At 43.5% G+C, this 24,846-nt stretch overlaps 2 protein-coding genes and 1 pseudogene across 8 annotated transcripts in view; 2 read left to right on the top strand and 1 right to left on the bottom strand.

The window, feature by feature from the left end:
* The window catches only part of LOC123837354 (zinc finger and SCAN domain-containing protein 16-like), a 30,488-nt gene extending 24,504 nt beyond the window's left edge, over positions 1–5,984 (top strand). The window contains exons 5-6 of one of the 2 annotated variants that reach the window (XR_010413862.1): positions 717–817; positions 1,486–5,984. The gene's annotated coding sequence lies outside the window, so the exon portion shown is untranslated. Of the gene's footprint in view, positions 1–634; positions 818–1,485 lie in introns of both variants that reach the window. The other variant, XR_010413863.1, reaches the window with a different exon arrangement.
* LOC129045552 (10 kDa heat shock protein, mitochondrial-like) lies at positions 48–1,890 on the bottom strand (annotated as a pseudogene).
* ZSCAN16 (zinc finger and SCAN domain containing 16) lies at positions 5,904–20,437 on the top strand. Of its 6 annotated transcripts, none has more exons than XR_010413866.1 (4): positions 5,904–6,398; positions 7,359–7,497; positions 7,818–7,966; positions 19,659–20,437. XR_010413866.1 is itself a non-coding variant. In XM_054505692.2 (3 exons), the coding sequence occupies exons 1-3, from the start codon at positions 5,904–5,906 to the stop codon at positions 19,748–19,750; spliced, it is 726 nt and encodes a 241-aa protein (XP_054361667.1). In that variant the 3' UTR covers positions 19,751–20,437. The 6 variants fall into 6 exon arrangements, 3 of the variants coding, with proteins under 3 accessions (XP_054361667.1, XP_045722200.1, XP_054361668.1); XR_010413865.1 differs by lacking the exon at positions 19,659–20,437 and adding an exon at positions 14,345–14,481; XR_010413864.1 differs by lacking the exon at positions 19,659–20,437 and adding an exon at positions 14,345–14,475 and having other exon boundaries at positions 7,818–8,057.
* The last annotated feature ends 4,409 nt before the right edge of the window (positions 20,438–24,846 follow it).

Here is a 24,846-nt window from a genome sequence, read left to right as displayed (position 1 = left end):
GATGATTCTTTGATAGCCTTTTCAATTACTTCCTCAGGACTGGTTTAGAGTTTTCTACCTTTTTTAAAAAATATTTTATTTTTAAGTAATCTCTACACCCAACATGGGGCTCGAACTCACAACCCCGAGATCAAGAACTGGACTCTCCACCAACTGAGCCAGCCAGGTGCCCCATAGATTTTGCTACTTCTTGAATGAATTTTGGAACTAAGGGTTCTTCCCCAGAAAATCACCAATTTTGTTGAGATTTTCTAAAATTTTGGTAGCATACTTACTTCTTCATCCACTATGTGTCATTTACAATTCTTAAATATTTTCTTTCAGTTGGATTTACTGTAGGTTTGTGGGATTTTTTGTTTTGTTTTTTGTTTTTTTAGTTTAGATACCATTAGTTTATTATAAAAGAGAGACATGAAAATTATTTACATGATGAGAGATTTCACTTCACTGGAATGAGCAGCTTCACTTCATACCATTTTAATAATGATTCCAGTCCACATACTTTCCAATGTGACCATCTCTAAATAAGAATCCTTGTCATCTAGAACTACTTTGGTGCCTCCATATTCTGGGAAAAGAACTTCATCTCCAACTTTCACGATAACTGGTTGAATCTCTCCACCCTTTCCTTTAGAGCCCCATCCAACAGCTACTACTGTTGCTTGCAACACTTTTCCTTGAGATTTTTCTGGAGCCATAATACCTCCTTTGGTTAGTTTCAGCTGCACTCCTTTCAACTAAAACTCCATCGAAGAGGGGAAGAAACTTTTAAAAAATGCTTGCCTTGCCATGACTCCAGCTGCCCCCGTTCTTACAGGTTTGTGGTTTTTAATAGGCTTGTTTAAAAATGTTTCACTCTTGGATCTATTAATGTCACTTTTTCTTTGTTCTAATTCATTTAGTTCTGGTTTATCCTTATTTCTTTTCTAACCTTTCCCTTGGGGATTTCCTTCTCATCCTTTTTCTAATTTCTTGAATGCTTAGTTCATTCATTTTCTCTTTTTAAATTTTATTTTTTAAGATTTTACTTATTTATTAGAGAAAGCACAAGCAGGAGGAGAGGCAGAGGGAGCTAGAAAGGGAGAAGCAGACCCCTGCTGAGCAGGGAGCCTGACGTGGGGATCCCAGGACTCGGATCATGACCTGGGCCAAAGGCATTTAACTGACTAAGCCACCCAGGCGCCCCTCATTTTGTGTTTTTAAATAATGAAAGCAAGTGAGAATATACATCCATTGAATGAATGCTGTTATTTTTAAATAGTCCACTAGTGTTTTTGTGGGTGGTTTTTTGTTTTTAGTAGCTTTGGGAGATCTAAATAGAGAAGAAGAGGGCCCTGGGTGTCATACACTGGACTGCCTGCTTATGCCTCAGTCATGAAGGCAGAGAGGCTCTATCCAGGTAGAGGAAGGACGTAACCAAGCCAAGGACCAGGGTTTTACCAGGAAGCCTCATTCTGACTGATGTTCAACCACTCATTTCCACAGCCAGGTGCTCCAAGGCTCTGGCAAGCTGATTGTGTGAAGTTGATGGCAGCCTGAAGCTGGGGGCATACCTGAAGAATATTCTGGACTCCTTAAGAAGTTCAGGACCTGGAGCAGGGTTTGTGTTTGGAACCTGGTGAGAAAATTTGACACAAAAATTAGATGAGGAGGGAGAATCACGCTGGTGAGTGCACTGCACTGAAGGAGGCGGCAGGGCACAGTTGAGCATTGTCTGCAGTTTTAATTTGCTCAGCAGGCTATGGGGACGTTTTATGCCACAGTCAAGGGAAGGGGCTGGCTTTCCATTATGTACTTCTGATGGAGAGAAGAGCAGAGGTTATGCTGTTTTTAAATTTCTCTCCCAGAGAGGACAGTTCTCTAAAGCTGGCTTACTTGGAAGTTACTCATTTCTCCGTTTCCTAAATGACCTTTCCAGGTTTATTTTTTAATTTTTAAAAAAAAATTTTTTTTATTATGGTATGTTAATCCCCATACATTACATCATTAGTTTTAGATGTAGTGTTCCATGATTCATTGTTTGTGCATTACACCCAGTGCTCCATGCAGAACGTGCCCTCCTCAATACCCACCACCAGGCTAACCCATCCTCCCACCCCCCTCCCTCTAGAACCCTCAGTTTGTTTCTCAGAGTCCATCGTCTCTCATGGTTCGTCTACCCCTCCGATTTCCCCCCCTTCATTTTTCCCTTCCTGCTATCTTTTTTTTTTTTTTTAACATATCATGTATTATTTGTTTCAGAGGTACAGGTCTGTGATTCAACAGTCTTACACAATTCACAGTGCTCACCATAGCACATAGCCTCTCCAGTGTCTATCACCCAGCCACCCCATCCCTCCCACCCCCCACCACTCCAGCAACCCTCAGTTTGTTTCCTGAGATTAAGAATTCCTCATATCAGGGCGCCTGGGTGGCTCAGATGGTTAAGCGTCTGCCTTCGGCTCAGGTCATGATCCCAGGGTCCTGGGATCGAGTCCCGCATCGGGCTCCCTGCTCCTTGGGAGCCTGCTTCTCCCTCTGCCTCTCTCTCTCTCTCTGTCTCTCATGAATAAATAAATAAAAATCTTTAAAAAAAAAAGAATTCCTCATATTAGTGAGGTCATATGATACATGTCTTTCTCTTATTGACTTATTTTGCTTAGCATAATACCCTCTAGTTCCATCCATGTCGTTGCAAATGGCAAGATTTCATTCCTTTTGATGGCTGCATAATATTCCATTGTATACAGAGCCTGGGTGGCTCAGTCGTTAAGCGTCTGCCTTCAGCTCGGGTCATGATCCCAGGGTCCTGGGATCGAGCCCCGCATCGGGCTCCCTGCTCGGTGGGAAGCCTGCTTCTCCCTCTCCCCCTGCTTGTGTTCCCTCTCTCACTGTGTCTCTGTCAAAGAAATAAATAAATCTTTAAAAAAAAAACACACAGGGGCGCCTGGGTGGCTCAGTTGGTTAAGCGACTGCCTTCGGCTCAGGTCATGATCCTGGAGTCCCAGGATCGAGTCCCGCATCGGGCTCCCTGCTCAGCAGAGAGTCTGCTTCTCCCTCTGACCCTCCTCCCTCTCATGTTCTCTGTCTCTCGTTGTCTCTCTCACAAATAAATAAAATCTTAAGAAAAAAAAATTAAAAAAAAAAAAAGAACACACACACACTTAAGATAATTATTCTACACAAACAATCATATACTGTTTTGTAACTTACTTTTTTTATTCAATATGCCTTTGGCATCTTTTAATTTTTAGCTTTTAAAAAAGTTGGGGATATAAAAAATCTAAATTCCCAAATGTGGACATTTGGGTTTCCCCAATTTAAATAAACAATGTTTCTTTGTATATGTTTGAACATTTGTGTATTTTTTTAAAGATTTATTTATTTATTTTAGAGCTCAAGAGCTGGGGGAGGGGCAGAGGGAGAGAGATCTCAAGCAGACTCCCTGATGAGTGCAGAGCCCCAAGTGGGACTCAATCTCACGACCATGAGATCATGACATGAGCGAAAATCAAGAGTTGGTGGCTCAAATGACTGAGCCACCCAGTCGCCCTTTGTGTAAGTATTTCTATATAAGTAATTCCAAGAAGCTAAGCTGTTGTATCAAGAGGTACGGACTTTTAAGGTCTTGCCTTCTGAAAATATACAACCCAAGAGTGCCAGTATTTTCACACACTTTCCAATACTAAATATGACCAATCTTTTTATCTTTAGTAATCTGAACAATTTAAAACATTTTTGTTATTGTTTTAATTTAAATTCTTTATTCGTGAACTTGAGCACCTTTTCATGTTGTCTGTTTGTGTTCTATAAATGCTTACCTAAGTTTGTCAGTTTTGCCATTGGCTTGGTGGTATTTTTCTTAATTTTTTGTAAGAGGTCTTTGTGTATTAGGAATATCAGTCCTGTGTCTTTTAGATGGGTGACATATTTTACGCTGAGCTTATAAGTTAGTTTTTATTTTTTTCATTTAAAATTCCAAATTTTTACATCACCAGTTCCATCTGTCTTTTCCTTTATGGGTTTTCAGTTATATGTCTTTAGGGTTTTATGTCATGCTTAGAACTCTCCCCACTCCGAAGTAGCAATAGCTTCCCAGCCTATCTCCCTGCTCTGTCCTTGTCCAATCCCCTTCATTTACAACTTTATTTTTAACACAGCAGCCAGAAAACTCTTTTCGATACCTGTATCTGAACATGTTACTCTGCTGCTCAGAAATTCTGAATGACTTCCCATCTTGGAGTAAAAAAACAAATGTATCTTTGAACTCACCCGAGACCCTCCTATCTTTCCCTCTCTCTACTCCCAACACCCTTTTGTTGCCTTAGCTCCAGACACACAAGCCTCCTTCCTGTGCCTAGAATATTTCAAACACACTCCACTCCATGCTGTGCATGTGCTATCCCTCTCCCTGAAACAGCTTTACCCTTGATGATGCACTCGCTCGTCTCCCTCAGTCTTTGCTCAAATGTCAGTGTGCTAGTGAGGTCCTCCATGACCACCCTATTTAAAATTGCATTACTTCATTCTCACCCCAAACTTTGCATTTCCTTCATTTTATCCTTGGCACTAACATCCACCATCTAATATACTATATATTTTTCTTGTTTATTGCCTGCCTCCCTACCTTATACGCAGAAGCACACATACTAAATTACAAATTCCATGAAGTCAAGAGTATTATTTTCCTTTAAACTATAGTTCCAGCTTCCAGAACAGTGCCTGGCATAGCAGGTGAATAATCAATATTTGTGTAAGAAAGAGAAAGAGGGAGAAAAAAAAACTAAGCATTTCTGACCCATCAGATTGGCAAACATCAAAATATCTTATGCTATTGTGTTGACAGGTATAGGTAAACAGGAACATCTCTAGTAGGTTCTATGGTTGGTAATTTGGCTCTAACAAAAGTACAAATGTCCCTACTCTGTACTCTAGTAATTCTATTTCTAGGAATATATACTATGTAAATACCCTTACACATGAGAGACACATGTTTACAGTAATTTGTTGCAGCAGCGTTTCAAAAAGAAGATTGGAAACAACCTGCCTGTCAACGGGGTAATTATTAATGAAGGATGGCACATACAATGAATACTATGCAATTGTTTAAAAAAAAAGGCAAGATCGAGGAAACCCTTTGTGCACAATCTCCAATATCAGTTGCTAGGAGGAAGCAAGCAAGGCGCAGAAATGCTACCATTTGTGCAGGACGACAGCGAGGGTGACATGTACCCGCCTGACGTGTGTACGGAACAGTGCGTGTGCCCGAAAACCACAGGCTGCCAAAATCAGATGCTGAGGACGCTTACTCTTTTCAAATATTGAGCTGTGTGAATGCTTTACTCTTTCGTACTACGCTTCTAATAAGTAAACCTAAAAAATTCGGAGAGGGGAAAAGCTTCAGAAAAAGAACAAAGAGGGCGTGCCCGCGGGCCCGCGCACAGCCTGCTCGTCCACGCGGTCCTCCGCGGGCGGGGCCACCGAGGCGAGGCTTCCTAGAGCGGCCGGAAGTGCCGGCGGCCCGCGGCGGGCGCCCATTGGTCGGCCGGAGCCCAGCCTTTGTTCCGGCCGCCGGGAGGGGGCCGCCGCGGCGCGTGAGTGCGCCCTGCGTCCGTCGCCTCCGCAGGGGAGGACGAGGGCCGAGCCTCCGGGGCGGACGGGGAGAAGGCGAGGCGGCGCCTGCCCCGCAGCCGCCCAAGTGCGGGCTGCGCCTCTCGGGCGTGCCGTCGGCGAGCCTCCGCGCAGCGCCGTGGACACCTGGCGGTTCTCGAGGGCTGACGAGGGCCGGCCGCTCGTCAGCCCCGCGGGAACGGAGTCTGACAGACGGGAGCTGCCGCGCGGGCCGGCCGAGGGCGCTTGCGTCCGTGAGCGCGCAGATGTGAGTCGGCGCCCTGCTCGCCCTGGCTCCCTCTTTAGCTGTGTCTATGCTCACGGCGGCTTTTGTCATCTCCGCGGTAACGACGTCCCCGAAGCACGGTTCCGAGAGGTTCTCCTTGAATCCGCCCCGGGGAGGACTGACCTCCCAGCCCACAATGGCCGCGGCCCCGGAACCCGAAGGACAGAAAGCACTTGCGGTACTCAAGGCAGAAGAGCAGCGCTGGGGACGGGACGCCGTCTCACCCAGCCACGCCCCTCACAGGAGGGAGGTCTTCCGGCAGCACTTCCGGCAGCTCTGCTACCAGGACGCGCCTGGGCCCCGCGAAGCCCTTACCCGGCTCCGGGAGCTCTGCCGCCAGTGGCTGAGGCCAGAATGCCACACCAAGGAGCAGATTCTAGACCTGCTGGTGCTGGAGCAGTTCCTGAGCATTCTTCCCAGGGACCTGCAGGCCTGGGTGCAGGCGCAGCACCCGAAGACGGGCGAGGAGGCGGTGACTGCGCTGGAGGATCTGGAGCGGGAGCTGGATGAACCGCGGAAGCAGGTGGGAAGGGGACACTCGTTTGGCCGGGCGAGATCAGGGCGTATGGACCGAGCCAAAGCAAAACAAAAAGCATGTGAAAGAACACCTGGGGGCGTCTACTGGGTTATCGTAGCGAAGAACTAGGCTTAGGGAGGGACCCGACTGCCAGAGTCAAAGAACTGGTACAGACCCAGGGAACTGATGCCGTTTGTAAGGGTGGATCCGGGAGAAGTTACGGGAAGGCAAGTAGGTAACAGAGGTAAACAAAGAATCCTCCAACATTCATACCTTTCTATTAAAAAATGGGCTTCCTGGTTAAAAAAAGAAAAAAAAAACCCTCCCTTTCCATGGAAATAGTCAAGGTGGGTTCAGATAGATGTCGAGGATATTACAGAACAGCACTGTCGAAAAGGACTGTAATGTGAGCCACATGTGTAGTTAAAATTTTCTAGTAGCCACATTTTAAAAAATAACAAGTGAAATCAAATATTGTTAACCCCAAATAATCATGTAATCAATATGAAAAATGAGGTACTTTGCATTCCTTTTTTGTACTGTTCTTAAAATTCAGTGTATATTTTACACTTTGTGTATCTCCATTCCTACGAACCACATTTCAAGCGCCCAGTGAGCACACTGTGCTTGTAGCTATCATACTGGACAATGCAGTTAGAGAAGAAATGCCCCCATTTGGTGAAGGTTGGGCTAGATAATTTTTGAGGTTCTTTCCAAGTCAGAATACTGATCCTGGATCTCTGCGATCATTGAGACGAGACTGAATTTCACTCTCCAGTGGCCTGAAGTATAGAGATTAGTTTCTGACTCTTCTTTTTTTAGTCATTATTTCCATTTGCAATTGAATGAGACTTTTTCCCATTTGTGTTCCTGGTCCCTGGCAAATCCTTCTTTTGATCTTTTCTCTGAAGTTCTTTAAGTTCTTTCACAAAATCTACAAGGCCAATCATACCTCATTGTTCCCAGGTCCCAGCCAATTCAGAAAGACAGGACAGAGTTTTGGAAAACTTGACCCCCTTGGGAAGACCCCATGAGTCACTGACTGCACAGCTCCATCCCAAGAAGATTCAGCAGGAGCAGGAATCTGGGGAGCCCCAAAGGAATGGTAAGGAGCAAGAATTTATGTGTGTGAGGGAAGATAATGGTTTCTTGTGTTAGGAGCTTTCTCACTTTGATGTTCTCCTTTTCAAGTTTTCTTGCTTATCCTCCACCTCACTGTGGAAGATTTTATCCCCCTTCCGACCTTTGCCTCATCATGGAAAGAATTGTATTTTAGTTTTTCATTAGACTTAAAAGCTGCTTTTTGGCCCAATGGATGGGGGATGGGATTTAAATACTCATTCAAGTTAATAATACCTTACATTTCTATTTGTTGTTACCTGATGATTCTAGTTCTAAATTCTCTTAAATTTACATTTTTAACAGGAGAATTCATATGACAGCCTGTATTAGTCTATTAGGGCTGCCAGAACGGAATACCACAAGCTGGGTGACTTACACAACAGAAATTTATCTTCTCACAGTTGTGGAGGCTGGAAAGTCCAAGATCAAAGTGTTAGCAGGCTTGGTTTCTGGTGAGGCTTCTCTCCTTGACTCACAGACTTGCTGTATCTTCACATGGCCTTTTTGCTGTGCACACACACTTTTGCGATCTCTTCCTCTTAGGTAAGGATGCCAGTCCTATTGGATAAGGGCCCCACCCTTATAACCTCATTTATTCTTAATTACTTCTTAAAGGCCCCTTTTCCAAATGCAGTCACATTGGAGGTTAGAGCTACAACACATAAATGGGGGGGAGGGGGGCAGGGCACAATTCAGTCCCTAATACATCCTCACACTGAAAGAAGTAGGAAAGAGAGAGCAAGAACTAGTCAGTATAGTAGGCTTTTTGTTTCTCCCATGTTAGGTTGACTGGGTTTTGGTTGTCGTTTGCTTCCCCACCCCAGTAATCAGTTCACTAATTGAAAACCAGATGTCTAGTGTATCCCCAGGCTTCAATAAAAAGTAAACAAACTTTAAATTCCAGTTTGCCCAAACACTCCTTTTTTCAGTGCTCCCTGTCCTTTCTCTAGAGGCTCTTGTGTCCATACTGCCTCCCCTGGGCAGTTTTTATACTCTAGCCTATTATGGATTCCATTCTCACTACTTTAAATTTTACCAGTATGGTTCTCTCATTCTCTAGGTTCCCTGCCAGGTGATATGTCTAATCTGAAAAATGATTTTAAGTTAAGATATTTGTATTTCATACCTGGAAAGATGGCATTCAATTATGTATAATTTAAAGGAGTCTTTTCATGCTTTTAAAGCATAGTGTTGGTTATTGGTTAGATTTAGAGGTGAGGTTGAGACCCCCTGTTCTGTTCATTCTTCTTTTATTAAACATTTGTTGAGCAGCAGCTACATGCTAGGCACCATGCTAGATGTCAGGAATACAAAGGAAAGACTTCTCTTCAAAAAACAGAAGTGGGCAGTAATGCTATAACCTACAAAAAAAAAAGGACAGCTATCTCTGTGGCAGGCCCACAGAAGTGTCACAGAGTAGGTTTGATTGAGCTGAGATGGTCAGATGGGTGGGAACTGGGAAGGGAGAACAATTCAGGCAGAGAGAACGGAGGGGGGGCGGGGGGCATGAAAGCTTAACATTCTAAGAACAGCAGTTGCTCTGAGTTGATTTTGATGAAGAGAATTTTGTGGAAGGGAAAAATCAAAGGTCAGTGGTGAAGGTTCCTGAATACCACGCTGAGGAAACAGATGGAGGTCTGTTACATTATTTGTTTGTTTGTTTGTTTGTTTTATTTATTTATTTATGTTTAAGTAGGCTCCACACCCCAACACCAATACAGGGCTTGAACTCACAACACTGAGATCAAGACTTGAGCTGAGATCAAGAGCCAGATGCTTAACCAACTGAGCCATCCAGGTGCCCCCGTTATATTATTTTAATAGAGGAGTGGATGACAGATTTGTGTTTTTTAAAAATCACTATCCATGATTCTACTTTTTTAAAGTTACAGAGAAAAATATTAAAGAAGGATATCTCCAAATGTAGACAAAGATTATTTGAAGGCAATGAAGTCACAGATGACTTATTCTACTCTCTTTTCCAAAGTCTATAAGTGAATGAGCACACCACTATAAATAGGGAGAAAAGATAAAACACAAGGGGGGTGAGGGGAGACCACTTTCAAATATAGAAGATTTTAGACCAGTGCCCAAATAAGGCTGGAGAGAGAGGAAGGAGAAAATTCAAGAGATACTTATTATTCATTTATTAATGAACAGGTCTGATTAGACATTGGTGGTTGGGGGTGTTTTAATAAAATCCAAGTTGGTGACTTGGGTGATTTGCAGATAATGGTGTAAGTAATTGAGAGGAAAATCAGAAGGTGGGAGTATCTTATGTGTGGAAATTTAGAATGGATTCAATTCTTATACATGTGAATTTGCTGTACCTCTGAAACATCCATCCAGTAGGCAGTACAGTTTAAAATATGGTTCTAGATATAGGAGAAAGATGTGGGAGGAGATAAGAGATTTGCGAATCGTCCCTGCATAGATGATAGAAGCCATGGCTGTAGACGAAGTTGACCAAGAAGAATGTATAAAGTGAGGAGAAGAGAGGCACATGCAAATTTTTGAGGCATGCCACCACTTGAAGTTTGGGTGGAGGAAGAGGATTCTACAAAGAAGACACATCAGGGAGTATCAGAGGAGTAAGAAGCAGAAGAGGGTAGTGTCACTAAAGATACCAGGAGCTTCAGCCAGCTATAGCCAATGCTACTAATGGGACACAGGCTAAGAACTGGTAAGTGTCCACTTACTGAATTTGGCATTTAGAAGTTAGTGGTAGTCAAGAATAGTTTCAGAAGGCAGAAGCTAAAAGATGTAGGCTACTTTAATAAGCTTTAGTAAGCTTAACTATGTGGGGTCTTCACCTTTTCTCTGTGAGCAGGCATATTATAAGAAATTTCTCTCCCTGCCTTTGGGAGGAGACAGGACAAGCAGTGAGTCATAAAATAGGTCACAGTAATATTTTAACATGTCAACATGCTAAATTCTATGTAGAACACAGAATTATTATGACTAATGGATAGTCTGTGCAAAACTCTTAAGTTCTAAATGGTCTTCCTTGTTTTTTTTAATAGATATTTCTGGACTAGTTCACTCTACTTCATGTTATAAATTCAGAAAAATACACAGTTCCTATACCTAAAATTGTAGAGGGTTACACATGTGCTGCTATTAAAATAACTTTTCAAGGAAAAGTATGAATTGTCTTTTCTTAATCTAATACACTGAAAGGTGCTTCATGAAATCTAGCTATCCTATGAGGCCTGAGAATTTTTAGGGAATCCCTTTTGTCTGCATTGAACAGCATGAATAGGACTTTTTTCCTAAGGTACAGCACCAAGAGCCATACACAGTTTTTATCTGTGTCACCACCACCGCCACCACCACACTCCCCACCAAAACAACTGACAAGCAAAAAACAAAACCCACCAAAACAATACAAAAACAAAATAAAACTCTGCAGAAATCACAACACATTTCAAGACGTGTCTTTCAACTTTATTAAAAGCATGTAATGTCCGGTCCAAATCCTCATTTTACAGTTGAGGAAATATGCCCACAGTGGTTGTGACTTGTCTAAGTTTCCAAAGAATAAGAGGCAGAGCTGAGATTACAGTCAGAACCTGGGGCTCCTGCCCGCTGGTCCAGAACAACTGTTAAAAGCCATCAGGATAATGTACCAAAAAGTCACTATCTCTCAAAATGTAAATTTATTGTTAAATAGACTTTTTATGCACTATTTCTTATTTTAAGAAATTCATTGTGGGGCGCCTGGGTGGCTCAGTTCATTGAGTGTCTGCCTTCAGCCCAGGTCATTATCCCAGGGCCCTGGGATCGAGCCCCTTCCAGGCTCGCTCTGTCAAATAAATAAATAAAATCTTTTAAAAAAAATTATAGTATCTATACCAGCAAGGTATTATTATTTGTATTAGCTGTTGGCTAGCATAATAGGACTCCTCTCTGTAAACATAACTGGGAATTACAATAGCATTAATCACTTAATACAGAATTATCTTCGTAGATGACAGAACTTGGATTGCAATTCTTTGTAGCACATTTTAAAGTACTTCAAAGTGAACTTTTTGGACATGCTATTAACCCACAACACTGACTCTCCATTGGCAGATAAATGACAGTCTCTTTAACTCCCAGTTTCACTGCACTCGGCATTTAACCTTGTCCTTGCTCCCCTAGACTGTCAGCAAGTTGTACACATGGTAATCAGATGATCTTTACTTGTCGTCATCTCAGTGACCAGCAGGGTTGGACTTATCTCGAATTGTAACTGATAAGGACTCTTGGTATTACATATGCCAAAATAACATTGGAAGGTCAGCCCTGGCAGAAGGTGTTAGATCCAAATATTTTTCATTTTGTCTGTTCTAAAAGAAGGTCTCTTGGTGTTCCTGGGTAGTTCAGTCAATTAAGCGTCTGACTCTTGATTTCGGTTCAAGTCATGAATTCAGGGTCATAAGATCAAGCCCTGCGTCAGGCTCCATGCTTAGTGGGGAGAGATACATAAACAAGGCCCTGAAACTGGAGTTTTATCTGTGTCACCACCACCGCCACTATTGAGATGAGAAAAGTTCACATACGATAATTTTCATACAATATTATCCTGTACCCTGTTCAGTTGCAGATCAAAGGGAGAGGGTTATCATTTCAATTGCTGACCAAGAAAAACCAACTTTGTATTTAAAAAAAAAGCCTTTTGAAGTTCTGGTGAGATTTTTCTCTAGATTTCTCCTGAAGCTGTGGGAGAGAGACTCATCCTGAGGACTGGTAGATTACACTGAAGATGGTGGACTGACCACTTAGTTTTGTCTTTTTTTAATTCATCTTCATCAGTAAGCCACAGGAAAGCCAGCCAGTGGTGACAGCTGTATGTAAAAGAAGTGGCTGAGCCAATATGCTGATGTTTGAGAACACTTTTCTTAATGGTATGGGGGTGTCTCTGATTTCCATGATTTGCTTGATCATTATTACCCTACTAACTTAGCAATACTTCTGTCACACATTATACTTTTACAAATGCTTTATCATACATTCCCTCATCTAATCAAACTATAGGTAAAGAGGAGGGCACAGAGGTGATAAAGAAACCAAAATAGTGGTGCTCTGCCAAAATTTAAGCAGTTCTCAGACAGTTCCAAGACTGGAATCTAGACCGCCCGGGCTCTAATTTAGTCCTTGTCATTTCTAGCCAAAGATAATACAGCAATTAGGTTCCAAAACAATATCGTCTTAGAGGAAATATTCCAACTTTGAGAAAGTCTACTGCCTGATTTAAAAAAATAATAAATAAAATAATAATAATAATAATAAATTTTTTTAAATTAAAAAAAATCGTTAAGGAGGAACTGATTTGAGGAAGAATGGTAGCAAGGGGACATGGTGATGACAGTGAAGAGTGGACTTCACGGCATGGCACTCAGCCATGTGAGCCAGTGTTTTCCACCCCCAGCCCAGGCACTGAAATGTCCGGGTAGCTCTTGCTGCTGCTGCTGTCATGCCAGGTGACCACTGAAAACCGTAATTACATGACTGTTGCACAGTGAGGATTCCTAGGTTTGTTGAGATGGTGGTCACAGCAAGACCAACTAGGTGACTTTCTATTCCCTCCAAATCATCAAAACCGCTATTTTCTTATAAAATTCATCTCAACAAATATTGAGTACTTGCCATTATGTGCTATTCTGTACTAAGCTTGGGGTTGAGGACATGGGGAGCAGGAAGAAGGAGAGAACACATCCAATTTGGGAAATTAGGGAAGACTTCCTGGAGGAGAGAGCATTTGAGATGGACCTTGAATAATAGCTAATAATAGTGTGGTTCCTGGACCAGTAGTATCTATCAGATCAGGAAACTTGTTAGAAATGCAAAAAAAAATTTTTTTAAGATTTTATTTATTTATTTGACAGAGAGAGACACAGCGAGAGAGGGAACACAAGCAGGGGGAGTGGGAGAGGGAGAAGCAGGTTTCCCGCTGAGCGGGGAGCCCAATGTGGGGCCCGATCCCAGGACCCTGGAATCATGACCCGAGCTGAAGGCAGACGCTTAACGACTGAGCCACCCAGGCGCCCCAGAAATGCAAAATCTTAAGCTCTATTCCAACTTTATCAAATAGAAGTTCTGGGGTCAGGAAGCCTGACATTCTGTTTTAATAAGTCATCCAAGGTGATTCTGATGTACAATCAAGTTTGAGAACCACCATGCTAGGATTTGGACAGGAAGAGATGATAGTTTCAGAAAAAAGGATTCAACCCAGCACATACACCAGACCATTGTCACTTCCTACTAATCTTCCTGGATTGATCCTGACCTACATGTTCTCAGTCTGCTTTTAATTAATTATTATCCTTCACACATTCCCCTCCTTTGATGGTTCCTAATCACTACATTCCTCTCATATCCCTAACCCCACTGTCTTCTCCACTTTTACTCAGTTTTACTCCCACTTAACTACCTGTGTTTCAGGCCCCTGCATGTTTCTCCCAAACTTTTACCTCCCTCCCCATTTCTGTTCTTCGATCCCCGTCTGTCCCTCTTAATGATCCTCAGCATATCTCTAGTCCTCATTTACCACTCACCACTCTGCCTTTGCACAGGATTGCCAGGCAACTCCCTGATCCACATCAGTGCCTTTTCCCCTCTTCTTAATCTGTTCCCAAATAATTTTTCTGCTGCTGTCTTCCCTACTGGCCTCTTAATCTCTTCCTTATGTTGTCAATATACGTTTTGACAATGCCAAATAATCTAGTTTGTACATTGTATGTGACTTTGTTTTTTATAACACATTTATAACATTTACGTGTTCGTTCTTTCATAGGCTTGGCTTCTCAAACCTAGACTAGGACATGTTTGTGTACTCTTTGTTACAGGTGATAAAACCAGAACTAAGAATGAAGCATTGTCCCAGAAGGAAGATTTGCCCAAGGACACAGAATTCCTTGGGAAGATAAATGACAGACTTAACAAAGACATTCCTCAACATCCTGAATCCAAAGATGCTATTGAAAGTGAGGGCAGATTAGAGTGGCAGCAGAGGGAAAGAAGACGCTATGCATGTGATGACTGTGGGAAAAGTTTCAGTCACAGCTCAGACCTTAGTAAGCACAGAAGGACTCACACTGGAGAGAAACCATACAAATGCGATGAATGTGGAAAAGCCTTCATTCAACGTTCCCATCTCATTGGACACCACAGAGTGCACACTGGAGTGAAACCCTATAAATGTGAAGAATGTGGGAAAGATTTTAGTGGGCGCACAGGTCTTATTCAGCATCAGAGAATCCACACAGGTGAAAAACCCTATGAATGTGATGAGTGTGGGAGGCCCTTCCGTGTAAGTTCAGCCCTGATCAGACATCAAAGAATTCATACAGCAAATAAGCTTTACTAAGATGGTGAAATAACAGAGGTTTTTAGCTACTCAGCTCTCCTTCATTATCAGAGAATCTGCCTTAGGGACTGTGAGTATCCTGAATATAGGCAAAGCTTCAGTCATCATTGAACATTTCTCTGGCACCAGAGAATCTACCTGAGAAAATTTCCTTTTATTTCTAAATTAGTTCAGTTTCTTAGGAAGCATTAAGGTTATTTCAGAAAGCCTTGTCTGTTAACAGATTGCTCCCTTGCAGCCCAAAATAACCATGTTTCTTGGTTGAAAGATAGTGAATTCTACTTTTCAGCTTTCCTTTTTACTTGACTATTCTGTGTATGACATTAGGCAAAACAGTCACATTTTTCTCTGCCTTCATTTCCCCCTTCTGTAGAGGACACAGTAGAGACCCACCAGGTATGTTGTATTAAGTTAGAGCTGCTTTTGAAATTAATAACTAAAACAATACTAAGTATTTATTTTCCATCACTACTGATATAATGGCCATTATAATGTATAATCATTTTGTGGAATTTGTTTGCCAATGCTAAAAAAGAGGAAACTACCAAAAAAGAAGCAGGGTAAGGAAAACATTCAAGTGGGAAGGAAAGCAGTAAGTGATGAGTAGGAGCTACTGCGAAGAGGGATGACCTTAATGAGGATAAATCACTCCTCTTCTGAGTCTCAGGGTCCTGGAAACTGAGAGACGTGGGGAGGGATTGGTCCAGAACTGCACTGTCCAATGAAGTAGCCAGTGCCCACATATGGCTGTATAAATTTAAAATTAATACACTCAAAGTAGAGAATTCTGTTCCTTAACCACATGCGGCTAGCAGCTACTGAACTGGACAGCACAGACACAGATCATTTTTATCATGGTGGACAGGATGCTGCTGTCCTAATCAATCACCAGTAACATGTCTTCCAGCTTATATTCTGTGTGATTCTGAGTTCGGGAAGGTAGTAAAAGAGACACGTGAGGAGACTGTAGTAGCAACAGGAGATAAAATACAAACACTCTAAGAAAGGAATTTAGTAATAACTTTATGGCACTTTTCAGCCTTAAAAAAGGAGTATATTATAATTGGAAGACTGAAGATTATTAAAGTAAATACAATAACATCATAATCTAAATTAAAAGCTTAAATTACTGGGCGCCTGGGTGGCTCAGTTGGTTAAGCGACTGCCTTTGGCTCAGGTCATGATCCTGGAGTCCTGGGATCAAGTCCCGCATCAGGCTCCCTGCTCGGCGGGGGGTCTGCTTCTCCCTCTGACCCTCCCCCCTCTCATGTGCTCTCTCTCTCTCTCTCATTCTCTGTCAAATAATAAATAAAATCTTTATTAAAAAAATAATAAATAAAGTTTCATTGGGCGCCTGGGTGGCTCAGTTGGTTAAGCGACTGCCTTTGGCTCAGGTCATGATCCTGGAGTCCTAGGATCGAGTCCCGCATCGGGCTCCCTGCTCAGCAGGGAGCCTGCTTCTCCCTCTGACCCTATCCCCTCTCCTGCTGTTTCTCTCTCTCTCTCTCTCAAATAAATAAGTAAATAAAATCTTAAAAAAAAAAAAAAGCTTAAATTACTACCTCATCTCTAAAACAAGAGTGTAACTACCTTTACAAAGTAGCATTCCATCAGATACATATGCTGATAAGAAACTGGGACTCTCAGGAGTTTTAAGATAATAAACAGTCCAATTTTTTTGTTTGGCTTGGAAATGCATTAGCAGTCCATGTGCTTGCAACAGTTTTACATCCCTAGTTTGAGAATACTATAACATGACAGATATTGTGACCAGAGGCCCAGCACATTCAAATGTACACCACCATCAAACCACCATGAATCACTGTTCTAGGAATAGCCATCCCCAGGACAAGCAGGAAGGGATCTAATCTCTTCCTGAAGACAGGAATTACACACACTTCTGTATTGTGACCGAGTAGTTAAACCACCACAGTGCTTTCTGTGTCGTTACTACTGTTGGAAGATGAATCTTGTATCACTCCTTGTAACACCATAAACTGAACTTTTATGTCTTTTGAACGTAATACTGCTTTTTAAAAGAAAATAAGTTTATTTTGATTGTCTACATCAACTGTAGAAAATTTTAAAACATCAAGTCTCACACTCCTACTTGTTTTTATGACATAATTATCTGAGCAATATTTCAAAGCATTTGAAACAAAGGATTTTTTAATGGTCATGAAGAGAAAAGTGAAGTATTAAAAATCTTTAGTATTAGAAACATCCTTGTTTTAAAAATAAAGCTAGATGCTGAGTGATAGCTTTTCCCCCTTTACCTTTTTTGTCTTGCTGAGAAACAAGCGTAGAAGCTGCTGGCAGTCTCTGTAAAAGAAAAGCTCATACTTCTGATATGATCCCTTCTTGAATTTAGAGAGGCTTCTGCAATGGTAAGAAAGACGATTTTGGCTACCACAAGATTAGGTTTCCTAAAATTGGTAAAAACATGACAGACTGATTTTCCTTTATCATCTTCTATATGCTATAACATTCTACTCAGATAGTTTTGAATACCTGTTAAGTACAAAGAATCATTCTAGTCTTCGAGTTGTATACCTTCAAAGGCTAGTCTGCAGCACTGAGACAGACCATGCTACCCTTTTTTAGGTTTGGTGTTGATTCTAAATTGCCACCACAGTGTCCACCATCTGATAACAGAGGGAGGGACAGAAATACATGCGGCCAGAGACAGCCTGGAGTGCTGCAGGCAAGAGAAACCTGGGATAAGTGCAGGCATAAGGCAAAGGAGGCATGAGGTTAAAGATCTGAGTTGTTGCTGGTACCAGGAAGAAGCAGGTGTTGTCCGGTAAGTGTGTAGAAACCCAAGGAAAGAACTGGGGAGGGTGCCCGTGCACAGCCACAATTATTGGAAAAGAAGACGTAATACGTTAGACGCCGTAACCATAGCTACAACCGCTTGGTTCTAGCAGAGAGCCATCCTCAGCACAGCACCTGCTCTAAAAGAACCCCGTTTCTCAAACAGTTGTGTCAGAAGCATATGCATTTCTCCTCCATCTTTTTGGAGAGACGATTTTTTTTTCTTTTTTGAAGGAGGCAAGAAGTTGTAGTTTTGAGTTTTTGTGAACTAACAAGACAGCTGTGATTGTAAGAGGCACCTAAACGGAGTAGAGGGGGCAGCTCTCAGACATTGATGGGGGATGGTGGTGAACTGGTGATTCTGAATGAGGAACCAACAGCTTTGAAGAGAGGAAACAGATTAGGCGCTGGGAGAGGAGGGGCTACAGGAGGTATGTATGGGCACTGGTGAGGGGCGGGGAATAAGATCAGGGGAAAGGGAGGAAGGGAGAAAATAAAAAGGAACAAGGGTACCAAGAAAAGAACAAAGATAAAACAAGAGATGGTGATAGGGAAAGAGAAGAGAGTGACGAGTAATCTAATACTGGCATCAATCATGTTTGAGCCTGGGTCCTAGGATGGATGTAAGTCATACAAAGAACAGATGAGCTCCTTATCCCAAGGTACACTGAATCTTAGGAGCACAGCACGTATTATCTATCTTTATCCAACAGGTCTCCATTCTCATCCTGAGCATGACATTATTTGTTTATAATCAAAAAGTCCATCAACAGTGAAAACCAACTAGAAACCTTGACATACTTCAACAAACAAGCTCTTCTCCCCTAACTGATCCCACAAGGGAGTCATATTGAGGTTCTGAAGGGACAGCTCGCTCAGTCTTTCTTCCTCAAATCCTCGACAGCAAGGTTTCTCCATCTTGGTTCTGCTGACATTTTCAGCCAGACAGTTCCTTGTAGTGCCCTGCCCCCTGCAGTGTAGGGCGTTTAGGGGTATTCCCAGCTTCCAGCCACTGGATGCTACCACACCTCCTACTTGTGACAAGCAAGCATTTTTAAGATGGGGGAGCAAATGCCCCCTCGAAGGGCAAAATCACCCTCAGTTGAGAACTGATCTATAGGAAAATAATCTAATTTCCATGACTGTTCCTCATCACATACAATAAGATTCTACGGAGATGGTGCATACAACCAGCAGTGCTAGACCCTCTTTCTACCCCCAAAAAATGATTCCCAGAGTACCTAAGCTCTAAAGAGCAATCATACTGAAAAATTAGTCGGCTTTAGGAAGCCATACCTCACTGCTGAAGACCAGAGGAATCTGCCCTCAAACGGGACTTGCATAAAGAGCTTACATTGCATTTTTTAAACTTTCCTCTTCCTTCCCTGGCATACTTGTGGTGCTACCTACTCCTCTAACCCCTGACCCAACCATGGACAGAGATTTTTTGACTGAGATTTGCCCTGTCCAGTACAGTAGCCATCAGGTACATGTGGCTATGCAACTAAGAAACTACATTTTTTAATTTAATTTTAATTAAATTTTAAAACATAATTCAGTTATTGGAAAACCTTTATGTTTGGTGTAATTTGGGTATGTGAATCTACTTTTAACATTTTAAATTTTGTATAATCTCAATAAAGTATTTTCAATGAAAATTTAATATCTGAATTGAGATATGCAGTAAGTAGAAACATCAGCTTTCAGAGATTTAGTATAAAAAAAGAATGTAAGATACTTCATTAATTTTTCTATTGATTAGATGTTAATATTTTGGATATACTGGTTTAAATAAAATACGTTATTAATATTAGTTTCACCTGTCTTTTACTTTTTTAATGTGGCTATTAGAAAACATTACATAGGTAGATCACATTATATGCCTATTTATTGGACTGCCTGATGAAGATCTCACTTCAGGGTACATCCCATTCTTTATGTTTCAAACCACTTTTTTTTCCTTTTTTTTCTTTTGTCAGAGAGAGCGCATGCACACGCAGTGGGGGCAGCAGGCAGAGGGAGAAGCAGGCTCCCCGCTGAGCAAGGAGCCCGATGGGGGAACGGATCATGACCTGAGCCCAAGGCAGACGCTTAACTGAGTCACCCAGGCGTCCCTCAAACCACTTTAATTCTGTGAGACTAAGTTCTGTGATGCCAAGGACTTTTTACCTATTTCTTCTTACTGATTTGTTCAACAAGTATTTATTAAACACATGCTATGTGCTATAGGAGACAAGAGCAGGCTGCCCCAAAATGTACCACTATGGCATACTGATTATTTTAAATAAAAGTTACTTAAAAGACAGCTGGTGCAAGAAGGATACTGAGACCACCTGTGTCCCCCTAAAAGCAGGAAATAAATCTCCCGTGTGAAAGGTACCCTCCCTGTACCAGGAGGTAAGGAGACATCTTTATCACCAGAGATAGGAAATTTAGAGCCCAGAAGGCTGTATAAACACCCCGTGTTACTGTTTACTAGTTTACCACCCCAGCCCAAATTCTGTTTAGAATTCCTTACTAACTGAACCTCCCAAAGTTAAGTTTTCTTTGTCCTGTCAGATCCTCACAGATCTACTGTGTCCTGTCTGAAAAGTATAAAAACCACCTGCTTTGGTCATTTCTTTAGGTCTTAAGTTCATTATTGGGCTTCCGTCTGGTCTTTTCTCCTGTTAATCTGTCTCCAGTAAATTTGATTCTTAGTCCAACTGTAAGACCACAAAGGGTACAGTAATAATTTTTCCTCCCCTTCAGTTCCAAGCCCCTGTTCTAGGTCCTGAGGACACAGCAGGGAACAAGGTAAGATCTCTGCCCTTATAAGCCTATGTTACAGTAAAGGGAGACATCCCCTCACACCAGTTAGAATGGCTATTATCAAAAAGACAAGAAATAACAAGTGTTGATGAAGATGTGGAGAAAAGGGAGCCCTCATACACTGTTGGTGGGAAAGTAAAATGGTGCAGCCACTGTGGAAAACAGTATGACATTCCTCAAAAAACTAAAAAGAGAAGTACATGATCCTGCAATTCCACTTCTGGGTATTTACCCAAAGGAAAAAAAAAACACTGACAAGGATGTATGTGGCCCCATGTTCACTGCAGCATTATTTAGGACAGCCAGGATATGGAAACAACCTAAGTGTCCAGGGATGGATGTGTCCAGGGATGGGTGCATGGATAAGGAAATTGTGGTATATACATCGGAATATTACTCAGCTTTTTTTTTTCTTTTTAATGAAATCTTGCCATTTGTGAGAACATGGATGGAACTTGAGGGCATTGTGCTAAGCAAAGTCAGAGAAAGACAAATACTGTATGATCGCTCTTGGGGCGCCCGGCTGGCTCAGTCAAAGGAGCCTGCAAATCTTCACCTCGGGGTGAAGAGCTCCAGCCCCACGTTGGCTATAGAGGTTACTTAAAAAAAACAACAACTACTACATGGTCTCTCTTATATGTGGACTCTACAAAAAAGAAAACGCTACGTAGATGTAGAAAACAGAAGGGGGGCCGGCATGGGTTGAGTCAAAAACAAAAAAGCCAACCGCACAAGTGGTCATACAGACACATGTTCAGGAGATCTCATGAATCAGTATTCGACAGGAACAGCCAGCCATTAAAGTATGTTCCTCTTTAGTTCCAACTAGTAAAACGCAAGACATCTGGGCGGGAAACCAGGGCCAGGCTGACTCTTTTCGGGGAGCAAAATACCGATTCCTAGGCCCTGGAGGTGGCGCCTGGAAACGCATTAAAAAAAAAAGATCTCTGGGCGCCTGGGTGGCTCAGTCGGTTGAGCGACTGCCTTCGGCTCAGGTCAGGATCCTGGAGTCCCGGGATCGAGTCCCACATCGGGCTCCCTGCTCGGCAGGGAGTCTGCTTCTCCCTCTGACCCTCCTCCCTCTCATGCTGTCTCTCATTCTCTCTGTCTCAAATAAATAAATAAAATCTTAAAAAAAAAAAAAGATCTCTGGGCGCCTGGGTGGCTCAGTCGGTTAGGCGACTGCCTTCGGCTCAGGTCAGGATCCTGGAGTCCCGGGATCGAGTCCCACATCGGGCTCCCTGCTCGCGGGGGGGGTCTGCTTCTCCCTCTGACCCTGCCCCCCTCATGCTCTCATTCTCTGTCTCTCAAATAAATAAATAAAATCTTAAAAAAAAAAAAAAAAAAAAAAGATCTCTGGGCGCCTGGGTGGCTCAGTCGGTTAGGCGACTGCCTTCGGCTCAGGTCAGGATCCTGGAGTCCCGGTATCGAGTTCCGGGATCGAGTCCCGCATCGGGCTCCCTGCTCGGCAGGGAGTCTGCTTCTCCCTCTGACCCTCCCCCCCCCTCATGCTCTCTCTCTCAAATAAATAAAATCTTTTTTTTTTTTCTGAGTTGTTTGTTTTTTTAAGATTTTATTTATTTATTTGACAGAGAGAGACACAGCCAGAGAGAGGGGAACACAAGCAGGGGGAGTGGGAGAGAGAGAAGCAGGCTTCCTGCGGAGCAGGGAGCCCGACGCGGGGCTCGATCCCAGGACCCTGGGATCATGACCCGAGCCGAAGGCAGTCGCTTAACCAACTGAGCCACCCAGGCGCCCCAATAAATAAAATCTTAAAAAAAAAAAAAAGATCTCGGCTCGTACAAGCCCACCCTGCAGTCGGGGAAACAAATAGGCCAGTACCAAGGAAGAGCAAACACAGGAACGGAAGACACAGAAGGACCGGAGGAGCACCGCGGCCGTCAGCGCTGCGCCGGGACCCGGGAAGCCCCGGAAGCCCCGCAGCACGAGAGCCCGCCGCGCGCCGGGGGCCCCGCCGGGCGTCTCTGCACAGAGACTCTGAAGAGACTGGAAGAAGCGGGTCGCGTCCCGCCCCGGCGGAGCGCCCCGCGGGGCCCCGGCCCGCACGCCGTCCCCTCAGAGCCGCCGCCATCAGCTCACCGGTCTCCCACCGCCACGGCTTCCCGGCGCCGGCGCCGCCGTGAGCGCTTCACAGCTAGTCCATCCTCCCGCACCGCTCCCTAAATGCCTCAGCACGGTCCCAGCGTGGCCGCAGCGCCTGCCCGGCGACGGACACCGCCCCGGCCCGCCCCGCCACTCACCGCCAGCCCCTCTCTCCCGCAGCTGTCCGAGCCCGGGCGGCCAGGCGGCCGCGCCGGAAGCGTCAGCAGCCAGCAACCGGAAGTGCCGAGCAGTCGTGAGAGCGCGGGGAAAGGGGCCCGGCCGCCCCCCGGGCCAGAAACACTGGGGTTCCCGCCTGAAAGAGGCGAGCGGGGGACGCTGGCCTGGGGGGCTCCCGGAGGCCCTGTCAGGCGGCAGGGTACGTTCCCGCGGGGCTGGGCAAACCTCCAGGATTCCACAGGACGCCCGAGAGTGGCCGTGGGGACAGGCCTCCGCGCCCCGCAACCTCTCACCCGGAAGAGCAGTGGAGGGGAGCAAAATGTGCCGCCCCCAAATATGCCTCTTCGATACAGGATAGTTGAGGCTGATTGTTTTTTTAAAACTAACAGGACAGGAGCTCCGAAAACCATGCAAAATCTACCCCTTTGTAAGAAACATTTACATTTGTAAGGGTGTCTCCCCAGGAAGAGAAGGAAGGACTCCAAACCTCCAGAAACTCCTTGTTATTGAGAGGGTAACAACAAATCTGCATAACAACCTCCTTGTTCTTTACTGTGCTTCACCTGGCAACCTCCCGGGGCTCCCCAAACCCAAAAATCTTCCTTTGCTCAGAGGTGGACGTTGTATTTAAGGTGGTGGCTTGGGTCCTTCCAGGGAGTCGCTCAGTCTTCCTGGATCTCCCCGTGTGTACAGGGGGTTCACCTGTTACTAAACGGTTTTTCTCCTGTTAACCTGTCGTTTTATTGGGTGTTGGGGGGGATCTCAGCCAAAAACCTAGAAGGGTAGAGGCGAAATTATTTTAGTTTCCCCATAAAAGTCAAGTGCAGGACTTGAGTAAGAGACAAACCATGAAGAATGAAAAAGGCTGTGGTCATTGGGAGCTTCATACAGGTGCTCATCTCAGCACGCTCACCAAACTTGGCACCTGGCACACGTAGGCTCTTGAGAAGTAGTTACCTGGATGAGTAAGGACAGATCTCAGTAGAAGGAATAGAAAGGGGAGGTGAATCAGATTGACTAAATTTCACTAGTTGACGAAACAAATCAAACCATTTTTTTCCTGTCTGAAATGTCTGACACATCTGCATATTTTAAGGGCCACTACATACTGGAAGTGGGAGAGAGAGCTCAGAATAAATATTAGATAAGGAAGCTCATACTCTATTTAAAGAGCAGATGCAACAATAGCAGGTAATATAAAATAGAATGCAATAAATAGATTGATAAAGTCCTGAGAAGAGAGACATGTTATTCGAATAACAGACAGTATTTAAAGTGATTAAGAAACAATGAGACAAATTCTTGAATTCAGAGTACTGGGGAAACATCACAGTGATTATGGGATAGGGAGAGGGACATTCTAGAGGGCAGTAAACACAGACAGGATTGCTAATGTTAGAAAGAAAGGAAAAAAATCTGCATGTCTATCAATAAGGGAATAATTACATATGCCATATCATATTATAAAATACCATTCAGGGGGTGCCTGGCTCAGTTGGTTAAGCATTTGCCTTGGGCTCAGGTCATGATCCCGGGGTACTGGGGGTCCTGGAATCGAGCCCCGTTTCAGGCTCCCTTCTCTGACTCTCCCTCTCCCTTTCCCTCTGCTTCTCCCCCCTGCTCGTGCTCTCTCGTGCTCTCACTCTCTCAAATAAAATTTTTTTTAAAATAAAATAAATAAAATACTATTCAGCATTTAAAATGACAAATTATCATTGGAAAAAGCAGTGTCAGAACAATATGTATTCCGTAGTTCTTGGAAGAAAACTATGTGTATATATATGTAATTATGTGTTATGCTTGTGAACCTAAAGGAAAAGGATGCACTCCAACCTGAACAGTAATTCTCTCATGTTAAGAATTGTAAAAACTTGGGGCGCCTGGGTGGCTCAGTCATTAAGCGTCTGCCTTCCGCTCGGGTCATGATCCCAGGGTCCTGGGATCGAGCCCCACATTAGGCTCCCTGCTCAGCAGGAAGCCTGCTTCTCCCTCCCCCACTCCCCCTGCTTGTGTTCCCTCTCTCACGGTGTCTCTGTCAAATAAATAAATAAAATCTTTAAAAAAAAAAAGAAAAAG

Source organism: Mirounga angustirostris, unplaced genomic scaffold (genome assembly GCF_029215605.1).
Source record: "Mirounga angustirostris isolate CCGP_5_RB_7025 unplaced genomic scaffold, mMirAng1.0.hap1 SCAF_8, whole genome shotgun sequence".
Lineage (NCBI taxonomy): Eukaryota > Metazoa > Chordata > Mammalia > Carnivora > Phocidae > Mirounga > Mirounga angustirostris.
This window is presented reverse-complemented; position numbering and strand designations above follow the sequence as displayed.

Coding starts and splice junctions, on each gene's coding strand:
- ZSCAN16 (XM_045866244.3), top strand. CDS start 5,904: ATGCTCACGGCGGCTTTTGTCATCTCCGCGGTAACGACGTCCCCGAAG. Junction 6,399..7,358: donor TGGATGAACCGCGGAAGCAG/GTGGGAAGGGGA, acceptor CATTGTTCCCAG/GTCCCAGCCAATTCAGAAAG. Junction 7,498..14,344: donor TGGGGAGCCCCAAAGGAATG/GTAAGGAGCAAG, acceptor TCTTTGTTACAG/GTGATAAAACCAGAACTAAG.